This window comes from Rhipicephalus microplus, chromosome 1, assembly GCF_043290135.1.
Source record: "Rhipicephalus microplus isolate Deutch F79 chromosome 1, USDA_Rmic, whole genome shotgun sequence".
NCBI classification, from domain to species: Eukaryota; Metazoa; Arthropoda; class Arachnida; order Ixodida; family Ixodidae; genus Rhipicephalus; species Rhipicephalus microplus.
The window spans coordinates 64,550,654-64,578,487 of NC_134700.1; the positions used below are offsets into that span (position 1 = coordinate 64,550,654).

Here is a 27,834-nt window from a genome sequence, read left to right on the forward strand (position 1 = left end):
ACCCTTCTCCTTTCAACAACGCACGCGAACTGAGAAAAGAAAAGAAAAAAAAAAGCTGTAGTGGAGTGTTGGTTCTCTCTCGAATGCCGATCTGCTTCTCTCCACTAGGAAACACTCCTCCTTTCTCGTCCCGTGCTGGTCACGCTGTGGCTACATAGGCGGAGATGCAGTCGTTGTCGTCCTCTTTAGAGAGCGTTGGCGCTGGACATTGCTGGGTGCAAGTTCTCTTGCCACAAGAATGCTGAAGCCGAAGTACAAATTCTTTGCAAGCTGCACGCGAAATTGGCTCGCTGCAAAGCAAACGTGGGCAGACGTGCGCCACAGATTACTTCAATTAATGACGGATGTCCTGTGATTTGCAAATAAATTTAAGTTTGCTGAAACTTCCCCCTCATGTGTTAGCTCAATGCACATGCGCCACTGCAAGGTGAGCCCTCCGTTTATTTAGCATTTATTAATTTGAACTTCTTTTGATTAAAACACACTTTCAGCCCCTTAAAGTTCGAATTATTGAGATTCGACTGTATATAAATACAACTGCATGCTTTGTGAGCTTCAGTCACATGCCGTGTTTCCCTGCACACTAACCTGGCCATAGATGTCCAAATGAAGTTCTCCCATGCCCGAGGCGATCATCTGCATTCAAGGCACATCAGACATTCAAGCATTAAAGGCACATCAGACATAAAAATCAATTCAAAGGAAGGAGCATGATTCTCAAAATATGATGCTCTTGTTTATTCCACGATGTGACCATGCGGAATTTGTAGGACACACTTTTTCGTGCTAGTTTCGCAGTAGAAAACTAGAAGTAAAAAATAAGGTGTGTCTGAGAGTATGTGCACAACACACGAATACAGTAAAACATTTGATGGTACATTTTTTCAGTCACATGACGATCATCAGTTATAGTGATAGAATATGTGAGTTCACGTAGTATTTCGAATAGTGCGAACAGCAAAATTTTTGGTGCAAAGCGAATTCGGATATTGAAGTGCGAGTGAAAACTGAATAGAATATTTTTCTAATATTTCTAGAACATTATTTGAATACTTCGAAGTGAAATCACAGAAAAATAAATTGGAGAAGATTCCGATGAATTTTCTTATGAAGTAGCAACATGAAACTGCACCTTTTTGTTAGGTTGATGAAGCACTCCGATTCCAACATAGAGATGATAGATGTGGCAGGGTAGAACTCAATTAATGCTGCTATGAACATGAAATTCGGGCAGGAAGTCCGAAAAATTGTATGCCGAAAACTTTTAGCATTCAAAATTTCAAATGTTATTGTATGTTGATGTCTACAAAGTGAATTTGGAACTCATAACTCCAAGAGAGCATAAACTTGTCTGCCACATCAGGAAGGCTTCCACTTATGTTGAAAGAGGAGAAGAGGCTGAGGGAATGGCATCTTTGCCTTTCACGCGCAAAGTGTTGTCGGCAACCCTTTGGCTGCACGAAATCATGTAAATAAATACCCTTTGGCCTCTGCATCGCCTCATTCTTGATAGGACAACTACGAAACAGCTCCCTGCCAGCACTTCATTAACCTAGTAAAAATAAAGGCTTTTATGTAGCTATATCTCAAAGAATATATTTAGGAATCCTCTCCCCAACTTTTTTTTTTGTAATTTCACTTTGAACTATTAGAGAAATATTCGAAAAATATTAGATTCAATTTGCACTCACACTTCCGCATTCGAATTCACTTCACACCTAAAATATTGCTATTCCCACAGCTGTAGCCAAACATTTGCAACCATAACGGGTTCTACAGTTTAGCTTTGTTGCAAAACAAGCATGTGATCAGGTGAAGCATAACAAAAATAAGAAGGGGCCACTTTTCATATCATGTTGACTGTGTTAATATCATTGGGGAGTTCGAATGATAAAATTCTAGTGTGAATCGATTCTCAATTCCAACTGAGCGCTCACCACCTAGCGACTGCACCTGGAAACGGTACTAAAAGGGCCAGCCTTGAAAGAAGATAGGTTACCAGATTGCGTGCGTTGAGATGCGGCCCTATGCCGCACGCGCAAGCATGAAAATGAAGAAAGCGATGTCCAAGTGGCACAAGTCTTAATTCTACCCATTCTTAAATTAAGCTGCTGCAATACTTCCCTCTCCAAAGTTTTTATTTCACATATGTGTGTATACACACGCACAAACACATGTGCGAATACACAAACGATGGGTGTACTTCACCGAAAAAATTTCTCGCCACGCCCCTGTCACTGACGTATATTTCTTCCGTGTGAACTGCAGTAGTAAAGCCTGAAATATATTTATTATGGACAAACGTATGGTGTTTATGCCTGCCTTTGCTCTGCATGACTGTGCTGTATTCTCATTAAACGCGGCCCATTGAAAGTTCACGTTTGTGAGTTTGCAATAAAATTTAAGAGATTCCAAGAAGCGATTTTTTCAGCTTCTGGAGCGTTTTACTCCAGGAAGCATCACTTGGTTCCTTTCTGACCCAGTGCAGCACAACCGACTGCTGATTTTTGGAAGCTTATTAAGGTTAGCTGAAAATTAATTTACTTTGATTAGTTATGAGTTCTTTATATTGTTATTAAAACACTTTCACCAGGGACGTGTGGCTGACATTATTTAGGGGTGTGGTGGGGTTGAACCACCCTGCGCGCAAGTTTGCATGTGCGTAGCGTGTGTGTATGTATGCTCATGCGTTTGTAGTATGAGTGTAGATATCTGCTTTGAATATCAAGCACTGCCAACATGAACAAGCAAGTGTTTGCAAGCACACGATCTTATTTATCAGAAACCTAATAACATGGATCTGCGAAAGAAAAGAAAGACACACTCCTATTACAATCTAAATTAGATTTGCCTTAATAAATGTACACTGACCCAGGCATAGCTCCGCTCTGTAATCAAGTGAACGGCATGGGTATTCAGCTTTTGACGAGACAACGGAACTCATTGGGATGCATATGGTAGCACGAGTCACAGCACAGTTACCTCAAAAACTGCTAAGGTGTTGCCTGTAAGCAGTGCAGCAATGCAGCGCATGTGGCGACGTAAAGCGGTGCTTCTGTGTGCGGTGCAGAGAGCGCATGCGCCCGCACAAGAAAGTTATCTTCGAGAGGAAGGGTGATAATAAAAGTCAGTTGTTGTTTGGGACGCGAGTTGTTCACTTGCGCAGCTCTGCCGAGCGACGCGTCCCAACATTGGTGACCCGGACTCGGAATACAGACACAGCGACCGGAGTGTCGCACCAGACGCAATATGGATTCAGCGTCCACGACCGACGCCCCTCCGACAGTCTCCTCAGTCGACGGTAAGCTGCCCCCTTTTTGGACTGCGGACCCCGCACTTTGGTTCATACAAGTGGAATCTCAGTTCGCAGCCAGACGAATTACCGCAGACCTTACGAAATACCACTACGTAGTCAGCAGTCTGCCGCCCGCCATAGCCAGTGAAATCAGGGATCTGTTGCTCGCACCACCTGTCGAAAACGCATATGCAACGCTGAAAGAAACCCTTATTCGCCGAGTTACGCACTCCGAACCACAACAACTGCAGCAATTGCTTCGCGGCACGGAACTCGGCGACCGTACTCCTAGTCAGCTTTTGCGGCACATGCAACAGTTGCTTGGCGGAACATCAAACACGATAGATGGAGTATTGCTCCGAGAACTTTTTTTGCAAAAGTTACCTGCAGGCGTCCGCATGGTCATCGCGGACTCAGAGCACAAGGATTTAATTGCAGCCGCCGAACTTGCTGACAAACTGGTAGCAATGACACCGCCCACACCCATGACTGCCATGCAAGCGCAACAGCCTCTAAACGAACTTCAAAAGATGCGTGAGGAGATTGCTCGACTTGCCGAAACAGTATCAGCTTTGCACGCTAGCAGGAGGGCGCAAACGATAACCGAGCCTAACATGCCGCTATCACAAGAGCAGCACGAGCATATCTGCTGGTATCATCGGAGGTTCGGAAGTAGTGCGCGTAAATGTGTCCCACCGTGCGCGCACTCGGGGAAACAGCCGCGGCAGGCACTGAGGACGACCAGTGCTACTACGTTGCCTTTAAGTCGTCCCTCAGTATTTTTTATTACCGACCGCAACAACGGAGTACGTTTTTTAGTGGACACAGGCGCCGAGGTGAGCGTTATACCGGCGTCACAAGCTGAAAGAAAGAAACCTAGTACATCGCCCTTGCAAGCTGTCAATAACACGGTGATAACAACATATGGCCATCGTTCACTGTCGCTGAACTTCGGTTTCGGCAGAACGTTTAGCTGGGTGTTCATAGCTGCTGATGTCAAATTCGCCATACTAGGTGCAGACTTTCTCCAGTTCTTCGGTCTGTTGGTCGACGTCCGCAACAAACGGCTTCAAGCTCCCGTTTCTCGGGGAGCGGTACAAGGCACGCCGTGTTGGCACCCCCCTATCAGCCCGGCCTTGCTAAGTCCGGCTTGAGAAGCGTACTTCACCGCAATACTACAAGAGTTCCCAGAGCTGACACGACAGCCACAGGCATTTCCAGAAGTAAAGCACGGCGTCCTGCATCACATCGAAACCACAGGCCCACCGGTCTATGCGCGACCACGGCGCCTGTCACCCGAGAAGCTGCGGTTGGCTCGACAGGCGTTTGCCCACATGATGGAACTCAGGATAGTACGTCCTTTATCCAGCCCATATGCGTCACCTCTTCACATGGTCCCAAAATCAACAGACGGTGATTGGCGCCCTTGCGGGGACTATCGAGCGGTGAACCGGGTAACCGTGCCAGACCGTTACCCAGTCCCGCACATTCATGACATGATCTCCTTCCTGCATGGTGCTACCATTTTCTCTAAAATAGATCTAGTGCGAGCATATCATCAGATACCCGTAGCACCAGAGGATATCCCCAAGACCGCAATAACAACGCCGTTCGGAATGTTCGAGTTCTTACGCATGCCTTTCGGCTTACGCAACGCCGGCCAAACTTTTCAACGGTTTATGGATGGCGTTGTCCGTGGCCTCAACTTTTGCAAGGTATACCTCGATGATCTTCTGATTGCTAGCAGCACTCCTGAAGAGCACGAGCGGCGTCTGCGCTACGTACTTCAGCGACTGACAGAGAACGGCATCGTTATCAATACGGCAAAGTGCGTGTTTGGGGTACCAACACTATCATTTTTGGGCCACAGCATTTCAAGTGCCGGAGTACAGCCCCAGAAGGACAAGGTGGAAGCAGTACGGCAGTTTCCACAGCCGAAAAACCTCCGCCAGCTTCGAGAGTTCCTGGGACTCGTGAATTTCTACCGTAGGTTTATCCCGAAATGTGCCAACATCCTTCACCCTCTCCACAGCCTACTTGCGGCATCTGGATCTAAGACAACTGCCATTCAGTGGAACGACCAATCCACACAAGCATTCCGGATGATAAAGGAAGCTCTCGCAAATGCTACCATGCTCACGTACCCGCAGCTGGGTGTTCCTCAGTGCGTCATGGTGGACGCCTCCGATGCAGCGATTGGAGCCGTGTTGCAGCAGAGGGTGAGCGGAGTGTGGCGACCAATTTCCTTCTTCTCCAGAAAACTGAGCCCGTCCGAACGAAGGTACAGCACCTTCGGTAGGGAACTCCTGGCCATATACGCGGCTATCCGGCATTTCCGACATTAAGTGAAAGGACAAGAATTTTTTGTGCTCACGGATCACAAGCCACTCACCTACGCATTGCGCGCGAACTCCGATTCTGGTGCTCGCGTGGCACGGGAGCTCCGCCAAATGTCGTACATCGCAGAATTCACGACAGATATACGCCATGTTAGTGGCACGGATAATGCCGCTGCCGATGCTCTTTCGCGCGGTCTAGTGAATGCCATCAGCCTGCCGAGCGGCGTAGACTTCACCACACTTACGACGGCTCAACGCAGTGATGGAGAATTGAAGCGTCTACTGACGTCTTCAACCAGCGCGTTGAAGCTGCAATGATTGGCAGAACCTACAAGATCCATATGCTGCGACATGTCTACAGGCAAGGCCCGACCGTTCATCCCCTCGAACCTCCGTCGCAGCATTTTTGACTTGCTGCACAGCTTGGCGCATCCCGGGATTCGAGCCACGCAACGGCTATGCACAGCGAGGTTCGTGTGGCCAGGAATAAACCGGGACGTCCGATACTGGACACGAGAGTGCATCGCATGCCACCGCTCCAAAGTTCAGCGACATACTGTGACCCCCTTGGGATCCTTCCCTCTGCCGGACTGTCGATTTGCCCATGTGCATGTTGACATTGTGGGACCACTGCCGTTGTGCCAGGGGCAAAGCTACTTGCTAACCTGCATCGATCGCTTCACGCGATGGCTGGAAGCCGTGCCCGTTCCAGATATGACTGCTGATACCGTCGCCCGCGCATTTATCTTCCACTGGGTGGCCCGCTTCGGAGTGCCGGCAACCGTGACTACGGATTGCGGAACACAGTTTGAGTCCGCCCTGTTCGCAAGCGTCACCCGGCTCTTGGGTACTCACCGCATCAGAACAACTGCCTACCATCCGATTAGCAACGGTATAGTGGAAAGGTTCCATCGCCATCTGAAGACGAGCCTGACGGCTACTGCGAGTCACAGTTGGGTAGAGGCACTGTCGTTTGTTCTGTTGGGCGTTAGGACGGCTCTGAAAGCAGATATTGGATGCTGCTCCGCTAAACTGGTGTACGGAACAACGCTTCGCCTCCCAGGGGAGTTTTTCACTACCAGTAAGGACGAAAACGTGTACGCGAACGCGGACTACGCCGTGCGACTGCGAGACATCATGAGCAAGCTACGCGCTGTTCCTCCGCGGCCGCCCGCAGCCCGGCCAGTCTACGTGGACCGGGAACTCTCCTCCTGCTCTCACGTGTTTGTGAGGCACGACGCCGTACAGCCTCCACTCCGGCCCCCGTACGACGGGCCTTTCAAGGTGCTGCGACGGGCAGACAAGCACATTACAATCGACAGAGGTGGTCGTCACGACGTGGTTTCTCTAGACCGCGTAAAATCAGCACACGTGGACTCCGACAGCGAAGCACCCGCACCACCTCGAGCTCCATCTTCGCAGGCACCCCGGCAGACCACGTAGCGCAGCCCCAACAAGTCCTCAAACGGTTAACGCGGAGTGGACGGTGTACGAGACCCCCGGTGCGCATGAACTTATGAACCGCAGTGGGTCGTCCGAGTGCGGCCGTTGTGCGCGCACTCACTAGGGGGGGAGTACTGTGGCGACGCAAAGCGGTGCTTCTGTGTGCGGTGCAGAGAGCGCATGCGCCCGCACAAGAAAGTTATCTTCGAGAGGAAGGGTGATAATAAAAGTCAGTTGTTGTTTGGGACGCGAGTTGTTCACTTGCGCAGCTCTGCCGAGCGACGCGTCTCAACGCATCTCTTTCGGAGAGGCCTGCTACACGAGCAGTTGCTTTTTTTCAACCTTGGGCTTAATGGACAAATTTTTCAACTTGAAGTAAATCTTATGTGGTTCGCCGAAAAAGCTCACTGTTTGCATGCACGGCACAACTATTTTTACTGTTTCGCCAGTGAAATCCTTTAGGCCGATGAGAATGAGGCCAGCGCCCTTTCACTTTGGACGAAGCAACACAATCCGAAGTCACAATAAAGAAACCTCAGGACAGCGCCAAGCGAAAGTGCCATGCTGACCCTGTCTAGTGTAACCATTTTGTTTTTTCAACCAGTCCAGCACGGAGCATTTTATAGAGTTGCAAATAGCAAACACTATTCGACAGATATTCCAAACTTTGAATATTCGCACACCTTCAGAGGACTGAACTGCAGTAGTTTTCCAAACTTACAGTACACCACCAGTACAAAGAAGAGGTACCAGAATAATAAAATTGTGACAAAGGGGCATGTAGGGAAGGGTGTTTCCGCTCTGCTAGCATGAAACATCGTGAGGGGTGGAGCATGCAGTGTGCACTGGGGTCTCCTATTGTAAAATATTTACTTTTTATTTCTTTACCTGCCACCAGTTCTCCAGCGCACCATCACTTTACACATGTTTCAAAAAAGCGGTACTTCGATTGGATTGCTCTACCATTTAAATGCATGTTCGTGGTTTTAGATAAGAAACTTGAGAGCCTTGCTTGATTCTCTCGTGAATTCAGACACTGCTGCTAAGCCAGACAATGTTTTAAACAGTAATGGTAAACCTCATGATATGCATAGTGTAGACCGGTGGTGAGCAGGGAGATTTATCCAATTTTCATTCCACACACCTGTTCATGACGGTCTGTAACGACATGTCAAGCCGGGACCCTAAGGTGCTTTGCCTCTAAAAACATTTTTTCAACACCACGATCTTCAGATGTGCACATACAGTGCATGAACATTGCTGTGAATTTATTTAACAATAAAGTGAGCTTGGTGAAAATACAGGAGCTGTGTAGCTGGCCCCATTTGCAGAGCATACCATTGGGGTGGACACGTTAATTAATCATTAGGTGCTATAATTCCTCAGCTATCCCGCAAAAGAGCTTCCACAAGGTTCAGCTGATTGACAGTTTCCTGGTGAGGCGGCTTACCTCTTTGTTGTCCGAGTCATACTTTACATGGAAGGTGGGGTCCTCACGACTGAATCGGCTCACGGCCTTCGAAAAATTGTCGGAGTCCTTGTTGTCCTTTGGACGGATGGACATGGAGATCACAGGCTCTGGCACATGGATCGACTCCTGCATTGAAAAATAACTCTATTAGGCCATTTTGTGTGCTGCCAATGACAAACAACTGAGGTTTTTAGCTTGTCTGTATGCTTTTCATGTTACAGTGCAAAATGTATACATGCCTTCACAAATCACAAACTACCTGCGAGACACGTTTTAGGTTTTGGCCATATTTCACACAGGCTTCTTGCGATACAGTAAAATCTCGGTAGAATGAACACCACTTTAGCGAACTTTTCAGATTAGCAAACCTTTAAGAAATCCCGTGCCGACTGCTAATCGTTTCAATGTAAAATTATTTCACTACTATGTGCTTCAGAATACCTATTTTTTCAGAATAACGAGTGCTAATTTAGTTCCACGTAATATTAACGTCTCAGTACTACGAACTCATGTTATGAAATCCGTTGCGAACACCAGAGCAATACCCAAGCTGACGACACAGCGAACGAACGCCTTGCTTCTCAGAAAACGTGCGACGGTGTGGAGGGGAGGGGAAAAAAAATAAAAGGACGACTTTCTTTTCTTTTTTTCTTATTGAAACGCCGACGCTGCAGGTTTACAAGCACAGGCACGAGGGCATCATGAGAGGGCAAGGTCAGAAAGGCAGAGGGCTGAGTGGGTGTTGCGGAGCAGGAAGCATTGGAGCGGAAAACCTGAGACAGCAAGGCAGCAGAAAACGAAACGCGAGGAATTCTCTTTTTTAGCTTTTTTTTTGGAAGATGCAATGACAGCCGCAACGCTTCATGTTTTTCTTATCTTTGTCACTTTTACATGTGATCTAAGAGGCCAAAGAAGTATAGGTGTTCTCTGAGGAGGCCTTGTCAGTCGTGTTGTTCTTTTCGGTGATTACTTATCGCGTCCGCAAAGCAAGTCGGCCTTTGCACTGCAGTGCTACTACAATTAGTTTCCTTCTGCTTGTAACGATGAAGCGGAAGCAGTTTTTGCTAAGGAGAAAGTGAAGAATGCAGTTGAGCTGAAAGCTGTCGCCCTGCAAAGTTTGTGCTGCAGGCATCAAAAAAAAAAAAAAAAAAAAATCACAGACTTTTTAAAGAAAACGTGCATTTTTCGGTGTTCACTTGCACATTTGTTTTTTATTGTAAAAAAACGAGTTCAAGGAACAATCATTGTAAAGGTAAGTCATTTTGGTCGGTGGAAAATAAATATTTATGGTTAATTTCTGGGCTTTCACCATAAGGACCTTTTAAAGTAACGAACAACTTGCCGCGGTCCCCTGAAGTTTGTTATACTGAGATTTTACTGTACCTGCTATGTGGAGACTCCAGTCACTGAGCAGAAGCGCGAGTGCCTATTATTACCAAGTTGTCTGACACAGATCACCGAGACTGCGAGGCCAAATCTGGTGCTATCTGACAGGTTCCAGACAAACCAAACCCAAACAATAAGAACCTGTTAATGCCAAAACAAGGTGCATTATACTTCAGGTGTAAATGCCTTGCAGTAAGGTAATTACAGACGAGTTGCCTTTGTGATTACTTTGTCCCTCAAGAACACTAGGCAAAAACAAATGTGTCTATGACCGTGGTTGCATGAATCGTCACAAGATGTCAACACCATCATCTGGTAAACAAATATTTCTACACTTCTTTGCATATACAGGGATACCATACCCGCTAAGTACCCCTAATTGATTTTGTTGCAGCAGGGATTGAATCAAATTTAAACTAAAGAGAATAGTTTAAATGTAGTTATCATCTCATTTAGTGGTTTGCAAAACCGTAGAGGTTGCCAAAGCTGCGGCTAGAGCCACAGTCAAAGCCACAGCCCAATCCGCAGTGAATCAAACGGTCGCAGCAAACCGAGTCAACGGTGACCGAGTCAATGACAGTGCTGGTTCCCCACGCCTTTCTCGTAAAGCACTAGGGCATCTGTGATGCTGCAATCTTTCCTGGACATCATATTTATGCTTCTGAATAAGCTAGACACTCACACAACCTAAACTGCCCTGAAACTGCTGGAGGTTCTCAACCCAGTGTTTTCAGCACTTCTATAGTTGCCACAGATCGTCCTCGACCCTTTGAAAGGCCGCCATTGGCCAGTCACGTGTTTGAACACTGAAGTCATGTTGGTCAGAGAAGCTCCGGCCTCAGCGACTGACTGACTGTACATGCGGTACTCTCTTTTTAACCCCCCTTCCCTTATCCCTAGTGCAGGGTTCCAAACTGGACGCTTGTCTGGTTAACCTCCCTTCCTTTTCTCCTCCTGCTTTCTCTCTCTTTCGTGAAGGTCGATGTATGCGTACGTACATAAATGTTTATTTATGGGAAGCTGAAACATTGCTAAAATATTTGTTTAGGTAACACGGTAAGTGTGATATGCTATTTCAGTGAAACCGTAACACAGTACAAACTAAAAACATCAATTCATAATGGCACATTATATAAAATGTAAACATTAATGATGTTTAAGCTGCCTATTTGTTTAATTTTACTAATCATATTATTTCATTTCATTTTCATACCTGCCAAGCTAGCAGGATGAAAATTCGGGAGACTGCAAGGGTGGGGGCAGTTTTTTTTTTTTGCATATCTGATATTAATGAGACAGACATTTGCCACACACTGTCATTGCTTCTGTATACTGCAACTACCAAAGCACGCTAATTCAGGGCCTCCATCTATGTGTTTTTGGCATCTGCAGCCTTTAGCACACTCAGGATATCTCTCTGGGAGGGGGAAGTTGAAACTTCAAGTAAAATTGAAGTACCAGATACCAAATAATAATTATAATCATTATATTAGTACCTACAATAACAACAACAATAGTAAGATCTAATGTGAAGGTTATGACAACAATCTCTAAGCGTTTTTACAGCAAGACATTGAAAAAACTTGAGAGGACCAAGAAACCGTTCAATGAAGTAGTGCACGTAGAAAATGAACGGCGAATCGAATAAACGAAGGCGTAACATAGTTCGCAACAAGGATGTCAGGCAAATATTTATTTTTTTCTAGTTTTCCAGCTTCATTTAGTGATTAAGGTGCTGACGTGTTGGCCGGCTGGCGGTTGAACAAATGGCTGTTTAAAAATGATATTATTTATACAGTGGAGCAAGCAAAAGAAATGCAAGAAAGGCACACGACAACACCTGGTACGTAGTGCCTTTCTTGCGTTCCATATTGTGTACTTTGTCCAAGGATTTCGTCTCTGCGCCGAAGTGCGCCAAACGAGATATGCTGCGTCAACCTGATAAAATCGACGTGAATTGAGCCAAACAACGCCAAACCGTCTATCTCAGGGGTACGCAACCTGCAGCTCGCGGGCCGCATGCGGCTCGCAGGGCAGTTTTATGCAACTCTCGGAACGGCGTCAGAAATCCTGAAATCGCTAGACACTGTAATTGCGGCAGTATTTAAATAACATTATTAATGTTTTCATTACTGGAAACTGCGGTCGAGTCTAATGAGAGAAGTCTTTAAATTCCTGCAGATAGGCCGTTGCCGCTTTCAAAAATTGGCCGCCAGCACTTCCGGGGAGCAATGAAATTCAACCTTATTCTGCGGCGGGATCGCAACCAAAGCTTCGATGAGCACAACCATAGCAGAAGGCTAGAGATATGTCACTGTTCACGACGGTGATTGCAGTGCTGTTAGTTCTTCATTTGTTTACTCACATACGACAACGCCATGTATATATACTCTAAACATTAACGAAAACCCGGTTGCAGCAAAGAATACCATATTTACTCGTGTAATGAACGCACTTTTTTTCTAGAAAAATTGCAGCAAAGTAGGGGGAGTGCTCATTATGCAGGGCAGATTTTATGAAAACTTTGTGGGCATTAGCAAGAAATGCTCTAATGCAAAAAGAAAAAAAAGTTAGGTTGCTAAGGCTTTTTACATACATGTAGACTGTTTGGAAACAACTTCTTTGTTGCACTTTACTCATCTTTGCTGATTGATGATGCTATCTTCTGCAAGCTGTCGCCGCGCCGCCCGCACATGCCATAAAAGCATTTTGCGGCTATCTTTTCTAGCAACCGTTTAACCACAACAGTGGTATCTGCTGTGATCTTAAGGGGCACCCAGAAGCGTGCGCTACGACGCACTTTCTCAACATCGCGGCAACCTCGCATAACGCCGCCGTTGTCATTGTAGCAAGTAGTGAAAATTGCAGCAAGCTACCCCCAAAACATCAAAACAAACCACCGATAACAAGATTAACGACAAAATACAGCTGCCACCTTACTTCCACATGAGAAGTGTCTGTACGCACGGCGAACAAGCAAGGCGAGTATCAGGGGTGCTACATGTTGTGGAAATCGTCACGATCATTTCTGTGAGACAAGCGATTTTTTCTGGTTTTCCAGAAGCCTGAGACACGATAGCGACAAATGACCCTTCGCTACAGCAAATGCTGTCATCATCGCTTGAAAATAGCATGCACATCGTTGGGGCTCAAAGTTTTGTATTAGCAGGAAGTGATTGTCCGTCTGCACGGGCAGATTCGTGACCTTCGCTTGCTCTCGCTCGCTGTGTGCTGCGATGTCTTTACACTGGCATTCGTAAACCCCGCTGTGGTGCACAGATAAAGAAGACGGGGGATGTACTGCGCACAGATACAAAGAAAAACAATAAGGCACGCGACAGCTGGCAAAGGGGAGGGTGCAAGCCGAGGCAGCCAAGGGGGGTCGGCATAATAATTAAGAAACGCAAGAGATTCAAAGGGTAAGTAGGCATCAGATGTCGGTTAGTGGGACTGCAGGGGATGAATGTAAGGGGTGCATTTATTATGCGGGGAAAAAATCTAAATTTTGACAACTGAAGCTAGGGATGCATTTATTACACGAGTGCCCTCATTACGCGAGTAAATACGGTATTACACGTAGGAACAAAACCAACATGCAACAAGCATGGCATATCGTTTATTTTGTAAAATAAAAGGACGAGAGACCGCAAAAGGCCTCAAGTACTGGCTTGATAACCAGAGTTTCGCGCTCCAAGGACATCACGCTGCCGTTGAAGTTAGAATTCTATACAACGACGATATCCACGACATCCAATCAAGTGCACACGCATGCGCACTTGATTTTATGTTAGGAGCACGCACCACTGTCGAACAGTGCTAGAGCCCACATTCATTTCTCGCGCTGCTTTTTGTTAAGTAGAACCTCGTTATAGCGAAGCGGCATATGACGAACTAATGGATATAATGAAGCAATTCCCTTTAAAATTCTCATAGATGCCCATGTATATAAAACCTCATTTTAACGAAGTGAAAATTTTCTCACAATGGATATAACAAACCATTCTTTTTCTTTAACGAGCATTTACTGATCATTTTGGCATACGTTAATTCAATATCTTATAGCGCGTGACGGTTTACGTATCATAATGGCTGTGGTTATTCATAAATCGCACCTTGCGCTCGCCGGCAGCTGCCTGCCAACAAGCGCATGGGTGCATCTCCCTGCCTCCCTTTACTCAGGAATTAATGGACTTGCCCACGCAGCAACTTGTGCAAACGTGCGCGTCAGCCAGCCTCCCCTCTCCTGTTGAACTCATTGACCTGCCCGCGAATCTTACCTCCTCCTCTCCTTCAGCCCCGCACTGGGACGGCAGACATTGCAGCTATGTTTTTGTAGTTCGCTGTGGAAGAGCCACGGAGGTTTAGTATAACCTCCTTGGGAAGAGCAACACCACCTCTATTAGTATTGCCGCCGGACACGAGATCAGCAGTGGCAAACTTAAGTGCAAAATATTACAATCGAGCAGAAGTCTGCAATGTCGAAAGCCGCTGAGTGCGGTGTCGAGAAAAAAAAAAGTAGTCGAAGATTTCGGCGATGTCGCCAGTGAGGGTCTCGCGGGCAACCCGGCCCAGTCGCCGTGGGACGCTCTCGTTTACGCCAGGGTTGTGCCTAACTTTCTGACCGTATGTCGGTGCTGATGCTGACGTGGTGACGATCAAAGAGTTGTCAGATGCAGAAATTGTGCGCGCGGCGACAGGGGTGCATGTCGACACCCTGGAGCCTAATGTTAGCAAACCCGAAGTACGAATGCCCGCGCAAGCGGTGGATGCGACAGACTCGCTGCGACGCTTCTTTGACGATGACCATGAGGACGAACTCGAAATAGCAGCTGAGGCTTAAAAAGCAGTCATCCGCTTGAAGAAGAGTTGGTAAAAGTCTATTAGGGACTATTTTCTTCGAAGTGATCTTCCAGCTGGTGCGCCGAATTCAGTGGTAATAAAGGTGCATTTTTCTTTATTATTTTGTTAGCTTTTTGCCTTCCGACGGCTGTTTTTCCCTGTGCAATGGGCTGCTGTGATAATCGGTAGTGACTACATTCTTTCTTGCTGCCGGTAGAAATAGGTAATAGCTATAACGGACTAATGGTTATAACGAAGTAATTACTACTCCCCTTCAGCTTTGTTATAATGAGGTTTGACTGTATACGTGGGCCAAAGTGCTCCTAATAGTGAGAATACTTGCTCCAGAAATAAATTTTTACTGCTGTAAAGTGATTTAATAGCAACATTTTCTGCTCCAAAATGCTCCAAAACTGAAATTTTACTGTTCCAAAATGCTCTTAATTGCAAGATTAAATGCTCTAAAAGTAAAACTTAAAAAATCAAATGTGCCAAAAGTAAGATGTTCCTAATTGCAAAATTACTTGCTCCAAAATTCTCCGAAACTAAGATTTTACTGCTCCAAAGTGCTCTAAGTCTAATACTTTACTGCTCCAATGTGCTCCAAAACTAAAATTTGACTGCTCTGAAAATTGCTCCAAATCTGCAGTCCCCAGTGGGATCACTGTTTGTCTTATTACCTGAGTAATCAGTAAATGCCATGCAGACAAGCCCTATTGGCAACTTTAGCATTTAAAGAACTGCAAATATGAATTGCAATTTTCTGAATAATGAGCACAGAATATCCCATATATTAAACTTCAAGCCTCGTCAGACTACAAGTATGAAGGTACACAGTAAATATTGATATTAAACTTTGCGGAATTGTTTATGAACAGTATGTACCAGCGCACGTGCAGTGAAATTTTCGGCTTAGGGATCAACTGCATTATAGATTCGCTTACCGATTGCCATGTCATTCAGGTGCTCAAGTTCGGCGACTGAAGCATCCTCAGTGATTACTAATCTATGGACGCATTTGACGGCGGTATGTGCCGAGTAATCGCTTCCTTTTTGGTTGCAATCGAGCGTTCGAGTACTGTTGCTGCGTGTCTTGAATCTTAGCGTGGAATCTATCTCGGGAAGTCGGAGAGGATCGTGTCGACTGGCGTTGCAGTGATGCCTGTGGTCTGTCTGAAAGCACTCTGCCGACGCACATTCACGCAGCAGACACAGAAGCAAGTTGTAGCAACTGAACAAAATGTATGAAAGGGCGACTTTCGTCCAATGTACAACGTGCAAGACAGAAGGGGTAAAAGAAGAGAGGGTGAGTGATGGCTTCTGAAAAAGAAAATAAAAAGAAGAAAAGGTGAACTTCCCCAATATTCTTTTCGCAAATTCACAAAGCCATTTTTTCTCATTATGTCATGGCGTCTTACTGCTCCTTTCTTTGCAACTATCGGTTTCGCATGGCAGTCATGCTTGCTTGGCGTCCCTGCGTATGTGCTGTACTACTGGGCTTGCTCAGAAATGCAGGAACCACAGCGTGCGTATGTGCTTAAACTAGTATCGACATGTGCTTGTGTTGTAGAGCCTCCGGAGTGTGCAGTTGCTTTGACGAACAAGCCGCATGCACAGTCGCCATTCTTCTCGCTCATCGTACGTTCGCTGTCTACGAAGAAATGCACGACCACCCTTCTGGACACACTATTTACCTGCAGAAAGCGCAAGCCCAGAAGAAAACAGAAAACATGTGTTTCAAAGCGCCTTCTTATCTTAAGAACTTTGAGTTGGCATTGTCCTGAGGTTTCGAAATGCATAGGATTCCTATTTAGAGCTCAAGAAGGGAGGACAAGAACCACCCGATTCCATCCTCAACTGCGGGCAATGCATTCAAAGTGTGAGGAGACAGCAAGACTTTTTTTCCTTTTTTTTTTTTCGGTAGCCGAGTACAACAGCAGTTCTTCAAACATGTGATTTCTCTTTAAAGTAGCATGTGGCATTGTTAGAGGAGCAATTATTTGCTTTGCTAATAGGAACAATTAGGAGCAACTTAATTGTTATTAGTAGGAGCAATAGGAGCAAATAGGAGCAGTTATTTGCTCCTAATTTTTGGGGCACCAAAAAAAAAAACCCCAAGGACAAATAAACAAACAAACAAAAACACCCTGGAAAACAAGAGGGGGTGGAGGGTCTAAATCGAAAGCACAAACATTAGCGATGCGATCGGCTTGAAGAATCCGAACACACGAATGTAGGGTTTCCCACTAAGGTGAGAGTCTCAAAGGATCAACACAACTAGCAGAATTTATTTCCTTCAAAAGAGCTCATGTATGTCTTACTGGGGCACACGTGAATGGACGAGATGGCGTAGCTGGCTGCCGCAAAAGCGCGGGTCAAAGCTTTGCTCCCTACTAGATTCTTTTGACACTACGACAAAACGTGTATGGCCCCTTTGTTATTGACAGTCTAGGCTGTTTTTTTGCCGTTGCCGCCACTGCCGTCATTCACCGTATATGTATACTTATCTTTATATATTGTCACGTGCGTCCCGCGAGAAAGACGAAGGCGATAAACAGTGCATTCGTACATTTGCACGCTTCTATGCAGAACGCAACCACGATAAAGACGAGGAACGCGCTGGCGCGCGGTAAATAAAAAGACCGACCCGCTGCTGCTTTCTCAGCGTCCTCAAATACGACCTCTGTCTTCACGTCGCGACACTGGTGGAGGTGCTGGGGCCTGCAACGTGATGCAGGAAAGCATTGTTCGGGACCTTACACCCTGTCCGGAGCCTCAACATCTTCTTACGACTCCAGTACACAGATTCAGCCGGTGCCTACTAGGCCCAAGTCCAGAACTCTTGACTGCATCTCCTCTTACCAACATGGCGGTCCCTTCAACGTCTGCGAATCTTCCTCCGGCCCAGACGACTCATCCTTACCAGGTAACATTTGAGACTCCTTGTGTTCCCCAAGTCTTCCGTGGAGAACCGTATGAAGATGTCTAGGACTGGCTCTACCAGTTCGAGTGGACCGCTCTGGTGAATTGTTGGAGTGTGCAAGAAAAACTTGGCCGTGCCTACTTCGCAATGGAAAATAGCGCTCGCACATGGTGCGAGAACAGGGAGCCTACTTTCCAAACCTGGAACAATTTCAAAAAGCTCCTCGAGACGTTCCTGAGTGCGGACCGACGGAATCTTGCACAACAGATGATAGAAGCCCGCGTGCAAAAGCCGAACAAAAGCGTCGCCATGTTCGCTGAGGATATGGCTCATCTATTTCGTCGCGCTGACCCTGACATGCCCGAGGCGAGGAAAGTTCGTCACCTGATGCGGGGAGTTAAGGAACCGCTTTTCGCCAGCCTTATACGAAATCCGCCAACAACAGAGGATGAATTTATAAAAGAGGCGACTGTCATTGAGTGGGCGCTTCGGCAACGATGCCGCCACTTTGACCGCCTGCCTGACCAAACGCCTGTTGGTGCCGCCGCTCAAAACGCTGCCGTTTCCGAAAGCTCTTTATGGCAAACGATAAGGCAAATCCTTCGGGAAGAGCTGTGGGCCCTCGGCCTTCCGCCTACTGAGCCTCCAGTTGCTTCTGTTGCGGAAATCGTGCGCCACAAACTACGACAAGCCTTTCCATCGCCGGCGCCACCACCTGGACCACGTCCATTGACATATGCTGATGTCGTCCGCCGTCATCTGTCTGCCCCACAAGAAGCACCCTTTCAGCCACGGCCCGTTACCTTGCCTTGGTGGCAGCGGGAACCTGTGCGGCGACCACCAGTATGCTGGATCGACTTGTGGCACACTGCCGACTGTTGACCCCTTTGTTTCAACTGCGGCAAACCAGGCCACATCTCGCGCTACTGCCATCATCGAGAAGCCCGGTTTGTGAACTTTTCTCGTCCCGTTTCATTTTATTTTCAAAACCCTCGTGATCATGGTGCTGATCACCTGCCGACCAACCAAACGCCTTCACCAAGTCGTAGCTGTCGGTCTCCCTCACTTGCACGAGGTCACACTTCCCCGAATCGCCAAAGCTACGCTGACACCGTCAGAAACCGCTCCCCAAGCCCGTGCCAGGGAAACTAACTGCTGCGACCTCCGGGGGCAAGGTTGCCAATTGCCGAGACGCCGAAAAGACCCCCTTGCCTCTACACAAAGACGACGTGACGACAGTGATGACGAAGGCGACGACAACCACGAGTACTAATGCCGATGAATTTGTACGTGCCGACCTTAGCGTTATTATAAACGGACACTAAGTAACAGCACTGGTTGACACTGGTGCTGACTTCATTATAAGACAAGAGCTCGCCGACCGCCTTAAGAAGGTCAAGACGCCATGGAGTGGGCTGTGCATAAGGAGTGCTGATGGACAGCTAATGACGCCAACCGGTAAATGCACCGCTCGGCTCGTAATAGGTGATTCGAGCTTCGTCACCACTTTTGTCATTTTACCGAACTGTTGTAAAAAGCCGATTTTGGGATTATGATTTTTTGCGAGAGTACGGTGCTGTCATCAACAATCCAGAACGTACCGTCACCTTTTTCGCCCATTTTTACGTCGATGCCACCAGTGAAGAACAAACACAACGTTTACAAGTAGCCGATGATGTGATGCTCCTGCCGAAATCTCGCTGCTTTGTGCCGGTGTTATGTGAACGGCCGTGCTGTAATGAAATGATAGCAGAGCGAATAGACACGCTATTGCTTATGCAAGGTGTTTAAATAGCGAGAGGCGTTCTGGCACTAACTGATGGGCGGGCAGAAGTGCTCCTCACCAACTTCAGCAACGAGCGTCGTCACATCCAGAAGGGCATCGCAACTGCCTACTACGACGACGTGGACCAAGCCAGAGATTGCTTCGCTTTGCAGCCGGACGACGCGACCGTCCCAGCCTCGACACTTTTGTCTGTCAACATTTGCTCTACCCTGTCACCCTCGGATAAACAGCGCCTACTAGAGCTGATACACCAGTTCAAAAATTTTTTTTCGTGCACGTCGAAAGTCAAGCAAACACCACTGACCCGGAACCAAATCATCGTTGAAGAAAATACTGAGACCGATCCGACAAAACCCACACCGTGTGACTCCGAAAGAACGTGAGGAGATACCAAAGCAAGTTCAGAAGAGGCTCCTAGATGACGTAATACAGCCTTCCAAAAGTCCCTGGGCATGCCCCGTGGTATTGGTTAAAAAAACAGCAGCTTGCGTTTCTGTATAGATTACTGCAAGTTAAATCAAGTCACGAAGAAAGACTTCTACCCACTGCCACGCATAGATGACTCTCTTGATCGGCTGCGGCATGCATGCAGCCGAGAGGCTGTCTCGTCGATGACGAGACAGCCTTGTCGCGCGTCCATCGACGAGAGGATGTCTCGAACGATGGACCTGCGAAATGGCTATTGGCAAATAGAGGTCGACGAGAGAGACCGTGAGAAAACTGCCTTCGTGACGCCCGACGGTCTTTATGAATTCAAAGTGCTTCCATTCGGGTTATGCTCAGCACCAGCCACTTTTCAGCGTTTAATGGACACTGTGCTATCAGGACTGAAGTGAAAGACATGCTTGGTCTATCTAGACGACGTTATTGTCTTCCCAGCTACATTCCAGGAACACCTAAGTCGATTATTCGCAGTTCTACAAGCTATACGTTCGGCTGGACTCGCTTTAAAACCAGAGAAGTTTCAGCTTTAAAACCAGAGAAGTTTCGGTTTCAGCGAACTTTGCTTCTTAGGCCACATGGTCAGCCACGAAGGTGTTCGACCTGACCCGGGCAAAATCGATGTTGTCGCAAAGTTTCCCGCACTGCATGACAAAAGAGCAGTGAGACGCTTCTCAGGCCTCTGCGCTTATTATTGACGATTCATCGCCAACTTTTCGTCTATAGCGGCGCCTTTGACGCGACTCACACGAGAGGATGTCCCCTTTCTTTGGGGCGAAAAGGAACAAACTGCATTCAACGAATTACGCCAACCCCTCCAAACACCTCCGGTTCTTGCGCACTTTTACAGAGAAGCGTCAACAGCACTTCACACCGACGCAAGCAATGTAGGCCTGGGCGCCGTACTGATACAATGGCAAGATAACTCCCAGAAAGTGATAGCCTATGCCAGCAGAGCTCTCTCTTGCACGGAAGGAAACTGATTGATTGATTGATTTGTGGGGTTTAACGTCCCAAAACCACCATATGATTATGAGAGACGCCGTAGTGGAGGGCTCCGGAAATTTCGACCACCTGGGGTGCGGAAGGAAACTACTCGACTACCAAGAAAGAGTGTCTCGCCGTGGTTTGGGCCGTTCTCAAATTTAGACCGTATCTGTAAGGCTGCTCATTCAAGGTCGTCAGCGACCACCACTCGCTTTGCTGGCTCACTAATTTGAAAGACCCATCCGGCCGCTTAGCACGCTGGAGCCTTCGGCTTCAAGAGTTTGATATGACCATAATTTATAAATCAGGGAAAAAGCACACCGACGCAGACTGTCTCTTGCGGTCACCCGTCGAGCCTGCCGCTAATATTGACGAGTCTATGGACGCCGCATTCTTGGGAGTCATCAACGCGACCACTATTTCACAAGAGCAGCGCAGTGACCCTGACCTGTTTCCGCTTATCGACTTCTTAGAAAGACGACGTGAAGACGCACCGCGAGTTTTTGCGAGAGGACTGCCATCTTTTTGTTTAAGGAACGACGTCCTATAAAAGAAAAACTTTTCTCCCACCGGCAGCCCATACTTGCTCGTCATCCCTGCATCACGGTGAAAAGAAATTCTGGAAGCCTGCCATGATGAAGTCACCTCCGGTCATCTCTGCTACACTTGAACATTGTCCCGCTTGCAAAACAGTTACTACTGACCAAACCTACCTGCTGCTGTAAAACATCACGTCCAAACCTGTGCCGACTGTCACAGACGCAAAGCACCCCCCGGCAGGCCGGCAGGCTTATTACATTCCGTCCAAGTACTAGCAAAGCCATTCGCCCAAATTGGAATAGATTTCCTGGGCCCATTCCCAACTTCTACCACAGGGAACAGATGGATCATTGTCGCCACCGATTACTTGTCTCTCTACGCAGAAACTAAAGCGATGCCGAGGGCCACAGCAGCAGAAGCGGCTCATTTCTTCATAGAAAACATCGTCCTTCGGCACGGTGCTCTAACAATTCTCATCACGGATAGAGGAATCGCGTTCATGACAGAACTTTTGGGGTCGGTTCTCAGGCACAGCGGTACAACTCAACGGAGAGCAACGGTGTACCGTCCACAAAGGAATGGACTAACAGAGCGGCTTAATAAGACCCTCGCAGACATGCTCTGCATGTATGTCGACACAGAACACAAGAACTGGTATGAAATCCTGCCTTATGTGACCTTCGCTTATAATACCGCGCGGCAGGAAACTACCGGAGTGACGCCATTTAGTTTAATACACGGGCGCGAAGTCACTACAGCGTTGGACGCCATGCTGCCGCACGAGTGTTACGACACTAATGCTGACGCCGAAGAATTTGATCAGCGCGCCGAAGAAGCCCGACAGCTAGCCCGCGTGCGTATTTGTCACCAGCAACACAAATATGCGAAACGGTACGAACTACGACATAAATTAGTAACCTACACACCAGGCGACAAGGTATGGGTCTGGATCCCAATACGTCGACACAGACTTTCAGATAAGCTATTACGGTGATACTTCGGCCCATATCGAGTCACCCGACGATTGAACGACATCAACTACGAAGCTATTCCCGACGGCAATTGCAGTTCCAGACGCCGAAACGGCTCACCCGAGATCGTGCTTGTCATCCGGATGAAACCCTACTTGTCCAGCTAACTCTCCTTTGTCCTGTGGGTGCCGGTGCATATGTGCGTTTTTTTAAAGTAGAGCACCTTGGCTGCGCATCGGGACGATGCCGTTTTTGGAGGAAGGCAAAAGTCACGAGCGTCCCGCGAGAAAGACGAAGGCGACAGTGCATTTGCACGCTTTTATGCAGAATGCAACGAGAAAGACGAGGAACTCTCTGGCGCGCGGTAATTAAAAAGACCGACTTGCTGCTGCTTTCTCAGCGTCTTTAAATATGACCTGTTTTCACGTCGCGACAATATCAACACTCTAGAAAGGAAAAAAAAAAAGCCGCCCACACTTGGTGCTCAGCTCGTCCCAATGCGCCGACGCGCGCTTATCTCTGACACGTACGTTGCCCCGTGAATAAGGGGCGCGGATGCTTGTGCGTGCACTTATCTTTCAGTGGGGATTGATTGATTTGATTTGTGGGGTTTAACGTTCCAAAACCACCATATGATTATGAGAGACGCCGTAGTGGAGGGCTCCGAAAATTTTGACCACCTGGGGTTCTTTAACGTGCACCCAAATCTGAGCACACGGGCCTCGACATTTCCGCCTCCATCGGAAATGCAGCCGCCGCAGCCGGGATTTGAACCCGCGACCTGCGGGTCAGCAGCCGAGTACCTTGGCCACTAGATCACCGCGGCGGGGCAATCTTTCAGTGGGGAGATTCGTGTGCCTTCGGCTTTCACTGGAACAATTGCGTTAGTTGCCAGGCCCACAAAAGTATCTTCGGTCTATGCACAGGCCCCGTTTGCAAAAAGAGCGCGCTTTTCATACACAGCGAGGTATAACTGGAACACTTATTAGTATGTACTCATCTGTACCTGTGATTATGTATCGAGCATCACTTTTTTTTTTAAACAGAGCACTACGTATCGAGTGGTAAATGTTAGTTCGCTCTCGTCTTGTTTGTATTGTTTTCGTGCATCATTTGTGTGTGAGCAGCGCGCTGCGCGTTTCGATCTGCTTGCCGTTCTCAGTGTGACATTCCAAGATGTTGCTTTCGCATTCTTTGCTTCGCCCTTGCGGCGAAACTGTGACTTTTTTTTTACGTATTTACTGCCTTGAGTCTACCACCGCTGCGTGCCCCCGGAGCTCGTAGATCGCTATCGCGCCGCCGCGACTGTGATGTTGTGCGCGGCGGTTGCAGCAAATGGTAGTTTCTTTTTCAATCCCCGAGCGCTTGTCTGCGCACATGCCTTCAAAACAAAGTCGTTTTATGCCGTCTACGCTCGAATCTGCCACGGTTTTGTTCGCAGGGTTTGCAATAGGCAGCATTGCTTTGACTTTTCGAGTGTTGTACGCACGCACACTTTCGGGACTCTGTCAGTTACATCGCCGCCATACATGATCGCGTCAAAAGGGACCACGGTTTTGTGGACAGCGGTTGTGGCAACGGCAATCACGCACGCTGTAGAAGACAGTGGGTGCGCCGGTCGCACGTGTGTTTCCGAAGCTTCGAGTACGCTGCGCTCAACCTTCATTCGACGATTTCTGTACTAAAGTTCGTATCACCCTCCGCAATGAGGAAATGCGTTCAGAACATTCGAATTTAGGCCCAATAGACAGAGGAATTTCACAGAGGAATTTCAGGAATTCGTATCTGTCGTGGTTTCGCATCACTGAGATTCTACTGTACGTTTAGATGAACGCTTCTTTAACTCATTCATAATAAAATGAGGTTGGTTCGAAAAGCCTGCAGCGGATTGAGCTGCTTTTTTGTCAAGGCGGCCGGATCACGCACAAAAATTTTGATTTCAAGGAGATTTTCATGACAACCGTACAAACGGAAGAAATGGTCTAAATCCAGGAGTCTTCTGGCCAATCCGGGAGACTTGGCAGGTATGTACATGTATGTAGCATTGTATACACAGCTGGTTGAGCTGCTAGACGTAAAAGTCACATGCACTGTGCACCAAAGTTTATAGCCGAGTCCCGCAGGGCATTGTAATGGTACACAGCCCTTCTTAGACTTCCAACAAGAAATAAGAAGGGTACGGAGCAAGAATTCTTGAGGCGGCAAAACTGTGATCGCTCGGGGACTGATAGGGGACTGACATAGGGGACTCGTCAACAAGGACATTGGGGCCACGGAGGAAGAATGAACATGAGGGGAACATTGGCTCCTTTCCGCGCTGCAATTGTGTCACCCCCCGGAGCAGCGGTGAATGTCGTGACAGCACAACCTAGAGAAACGCGAAAAGCAGCAGACGCTTCAAGCAGCAGATGCTTCTCGCATCTGCTGCTTCTGTCTGAACTGCCGCACAGAAGCAGCAGATGCGAGAAGCGTCGTCTGCTTGCACACTTGTGCTCGCTGCTCAGTGTATCAGTGCATATCTCAGATACACTTGCTAAACAAGATGGCAAATCGTTGCGACGTGTTTTTGCTAAGCAAGACAGGTTGCCTTGGGAGAGAGACCATACCGCCATAGTTTTGCGAAGCTGTCCACAAGCACTAAACAGGTTCGCTTTCACTCTTTCACTTTCGCAGGCGAGGATAGAAATATTATTTGTGGGAACATGCCGTACAATATGCAGTAATAAAAAAACATACAGGTGGAGCTTTTCGTATTAAAGAAAAAATTTTAGAGTATAAACGAAAAAAACAAAACAAAACAAAAACAAATTTTTCTCTTGTGTCTGCTCTCTTCTGAAGCTTGTTTTATGTTGGAACTTCCTGAGAACAAATGGCTCATGTCAAGCTACAACAACCAAACACGCAAAACTGAGAACCATGCTTTTTTCGCGATGTAGCTTATATTCGCCGAAGACTTCTGACTCTTGACGAGAATCCTCTGCCTTCTCTCATTTGGCGCTGCTTCTTATAGGTAATTTCAGCAATATTCCGGCCAGTTCTCGGCTTCATTTCTGGGCATGAGTAAGTAAAATCTCTGCTCAATAACTGAAGCCGCCACTTCAACGAGTCACAAAATCTTTGGCTGGTCAGAGATGTCTGTATATTTAAACTTGGCGTAGGGCCGCGCCTGCTGACTGTTCCACTGCGAAAATAATTTTCCTAGACGCAGTCACTTCCCTTCCATTGTCTATATCCTCTTAACATAGCCCTCGCCCATTCTTGCTACTTTTCTTGGTCAGACGAAATGTTAAAAGGTCAAACTTTTTTTTTACGCAGGATTGATTCACAACTCGAGGCAGTCTCCACTATTCTGTTCAAATCAATTACTGTCTGCTCAAACATGCTTCATCAATGTCTGTCTTTCTTTCGTGCGCAGAAGTTCTCTATGACACAGTTATACAGAAGAATGTACAATATCTATCCTCAAGCTACACAATGAGTGATTTTAGGCACGCGCCTGGCTACGATAACAGATCGTCTGTTTTTTGTTTTTGTTTCAATTGTAGCACTTCATTTCTTTGGTTGTTCGCAGAGCATCTGATACAACATATATAGTTAAAAATGCTGGCACTAAGACTCTCAACTTGCTTGATATTGTTTTGGCAAACCGCGCCGGTAAAAAACTTTCATAGCTGCATCCAGTAGCATAGTGGAGTCAGCGAGAGGTAGATGCAGCAGACGACACTAGGGCGCCGTCGCAGACTGCGGACGCAGTGGGCGCGCGCGCTCTCTTCCCGCGACCGAAATCGAATAGTTCTGTGCGTCGCCGCAAGGATCACTGCGCGTACGTTATGGTGACCCCCTGCTTCTAACTGCAGCGAACGATCACCGCGGGTTCACGCTTAGCGAGCCACAGGGCCGCTACTCCGTTTAATCGTGTGTAGCGCACCGCTCCGCGCGCGCTCAACTAATAAGGCGTTTAGCGCGGCGCGGCAAATAGACAGTGTTCTAATGCAAAAGTACACAACACTTTATTGCCTCTGCTGGCACCCCAAACAACAGTACAACGTCCGCTCCCGGGACGCGGGTAGCAAAGGCACCCGCACGCGGACGTTCACAATAAGGGGAAAACCGCGAGCACGTCGCAACTGGCGATGGTGAGCTTTGACACGCCGGTCGGGAAAAGGTCCCTCGTGGCTATGCTGCGCACTCTCGCGATGGCCAATGGGCCTGGTCGCGAGTGTTAGGGCAAACCTCGTACGCGTAGGCCTACGGCAAGTGCGGCTCGTTGTGATGCGACCACTTCAAGCACTAGGCACCGCTCTGGGCTTAGCGTACGCTACGGAAGCCAGCACTCAAGTAAACACGCCTGCCGGGGTGCCCAAAGCCATCCCAGGCAGGCTACAGTATGCGAGTCCCAAAGGGGATGCGGACGAAGGAAAACACATGCTCACCCGGCGCCGACCACGGAGAAAAGAGCGCTTCCTCGGCGCGCGCGTACTGCGTGCTGTGCCCGCACGTGGCGCCATCTATCGCTACGCATCGTTATCAGAGCAGGAAAAGCAAAAGGGTGTGGCCGTGCGGCGGAATGCCCGCGAAATGGTCGCAGGCGCGCCTCAGATCCCCACATCCTCCTCTCCTTAATTCACCCTATATACCGGTCTGCAAAGGCAGCCGGTCGTCGCCCATACATACAAAGGCGTCATGCAATGGGCAACAGCTAGCCTCAGCCTCGCTCTGCAACTGCTGCTGAAGGAAAAAAAATAAAACAATACAGAATACACATGAGAAATACAAAAAAAAAACATATTTTGCCCGCTGCAGCGTTGTTGGGGGGGGGGGGGGGGGGGGAGGCTCCGCGTGGCCTTACAGTTCTAAAAGACGGTCGACGTCCATTGTGGCGACGCCGTCCATAGGTGGTCCGTCGCTGGCTGCGGGCGATGGCAACCCTGACAGCAGTGCCCCGGAATGGCCGCCAGGTCCGTGTCCGAGCGCTGGCTCAGCGGGGCTGGATTTGACGCCTTCCTCTCGGTGGCCCTCCCCTCAGCGGGCGCCTTTGTCCGCGCCACGTGCATGGCACCCTCGTAGTGGCACTGAAAGTGCACGGTCACGCGGCACGTGGCGCAGAACTCCACCGCCGCATCGGTAGGTAGTCGGGCGCCTCCGGCTGCCTTCTCGCTCTCCGCAGTGTGCAGCCCCGGAATGGCCACGGGACACGGTCCAGGGGCGCGTCGCGCCGAACATGCCGCTGCGTCTTCCACGGTGTGTCGCTCACGAAGTAGCGCGAGACCTCTTGCCCCTCCTGCCGCGCCCATGTGGCCACGCTTCGCCCTGGCGTTTTGGGGACCGGTGGCGGTGCCGATGTTGTTGATCCCCGCCGCCGGGACGCCCGCCTGGTGGACTTTGGTGCACAACACTTTATTGCGTCTGGGGG

General features: G+C 48.1%; 1 protein-coding gene across 3 annotated transcripts in view; it reads right to left on the minus strand.

Annotated features, from left to right (window-relative positions):
- mEFG1 (mitochondrial translation elongation factor G 1) overlaps positions 1-27,834 on the minus strand; it is a 154,512-nt gene that overhangs the window by 34,040 nt on the left and 92,638 nt on the right. For all 3 annotated transcript variants that reach the window (XM_075873820.1, XM_075873723.1, XM_075873771.1), the window contains exons 12-13: positions 8,528-8,674; positions 589-636 (exon numbers count right to left, since the gene is read on the minus strand). In XM_075873820.1, coding sequence (XP_075729935.1) covers positions 589-636; positions 8,528-8,674 — 195 coding nt within the window. The remainder of the gene's footprint in view (positions 1-588; positions 637-8,527; positions 8,675-27,834) is intronic.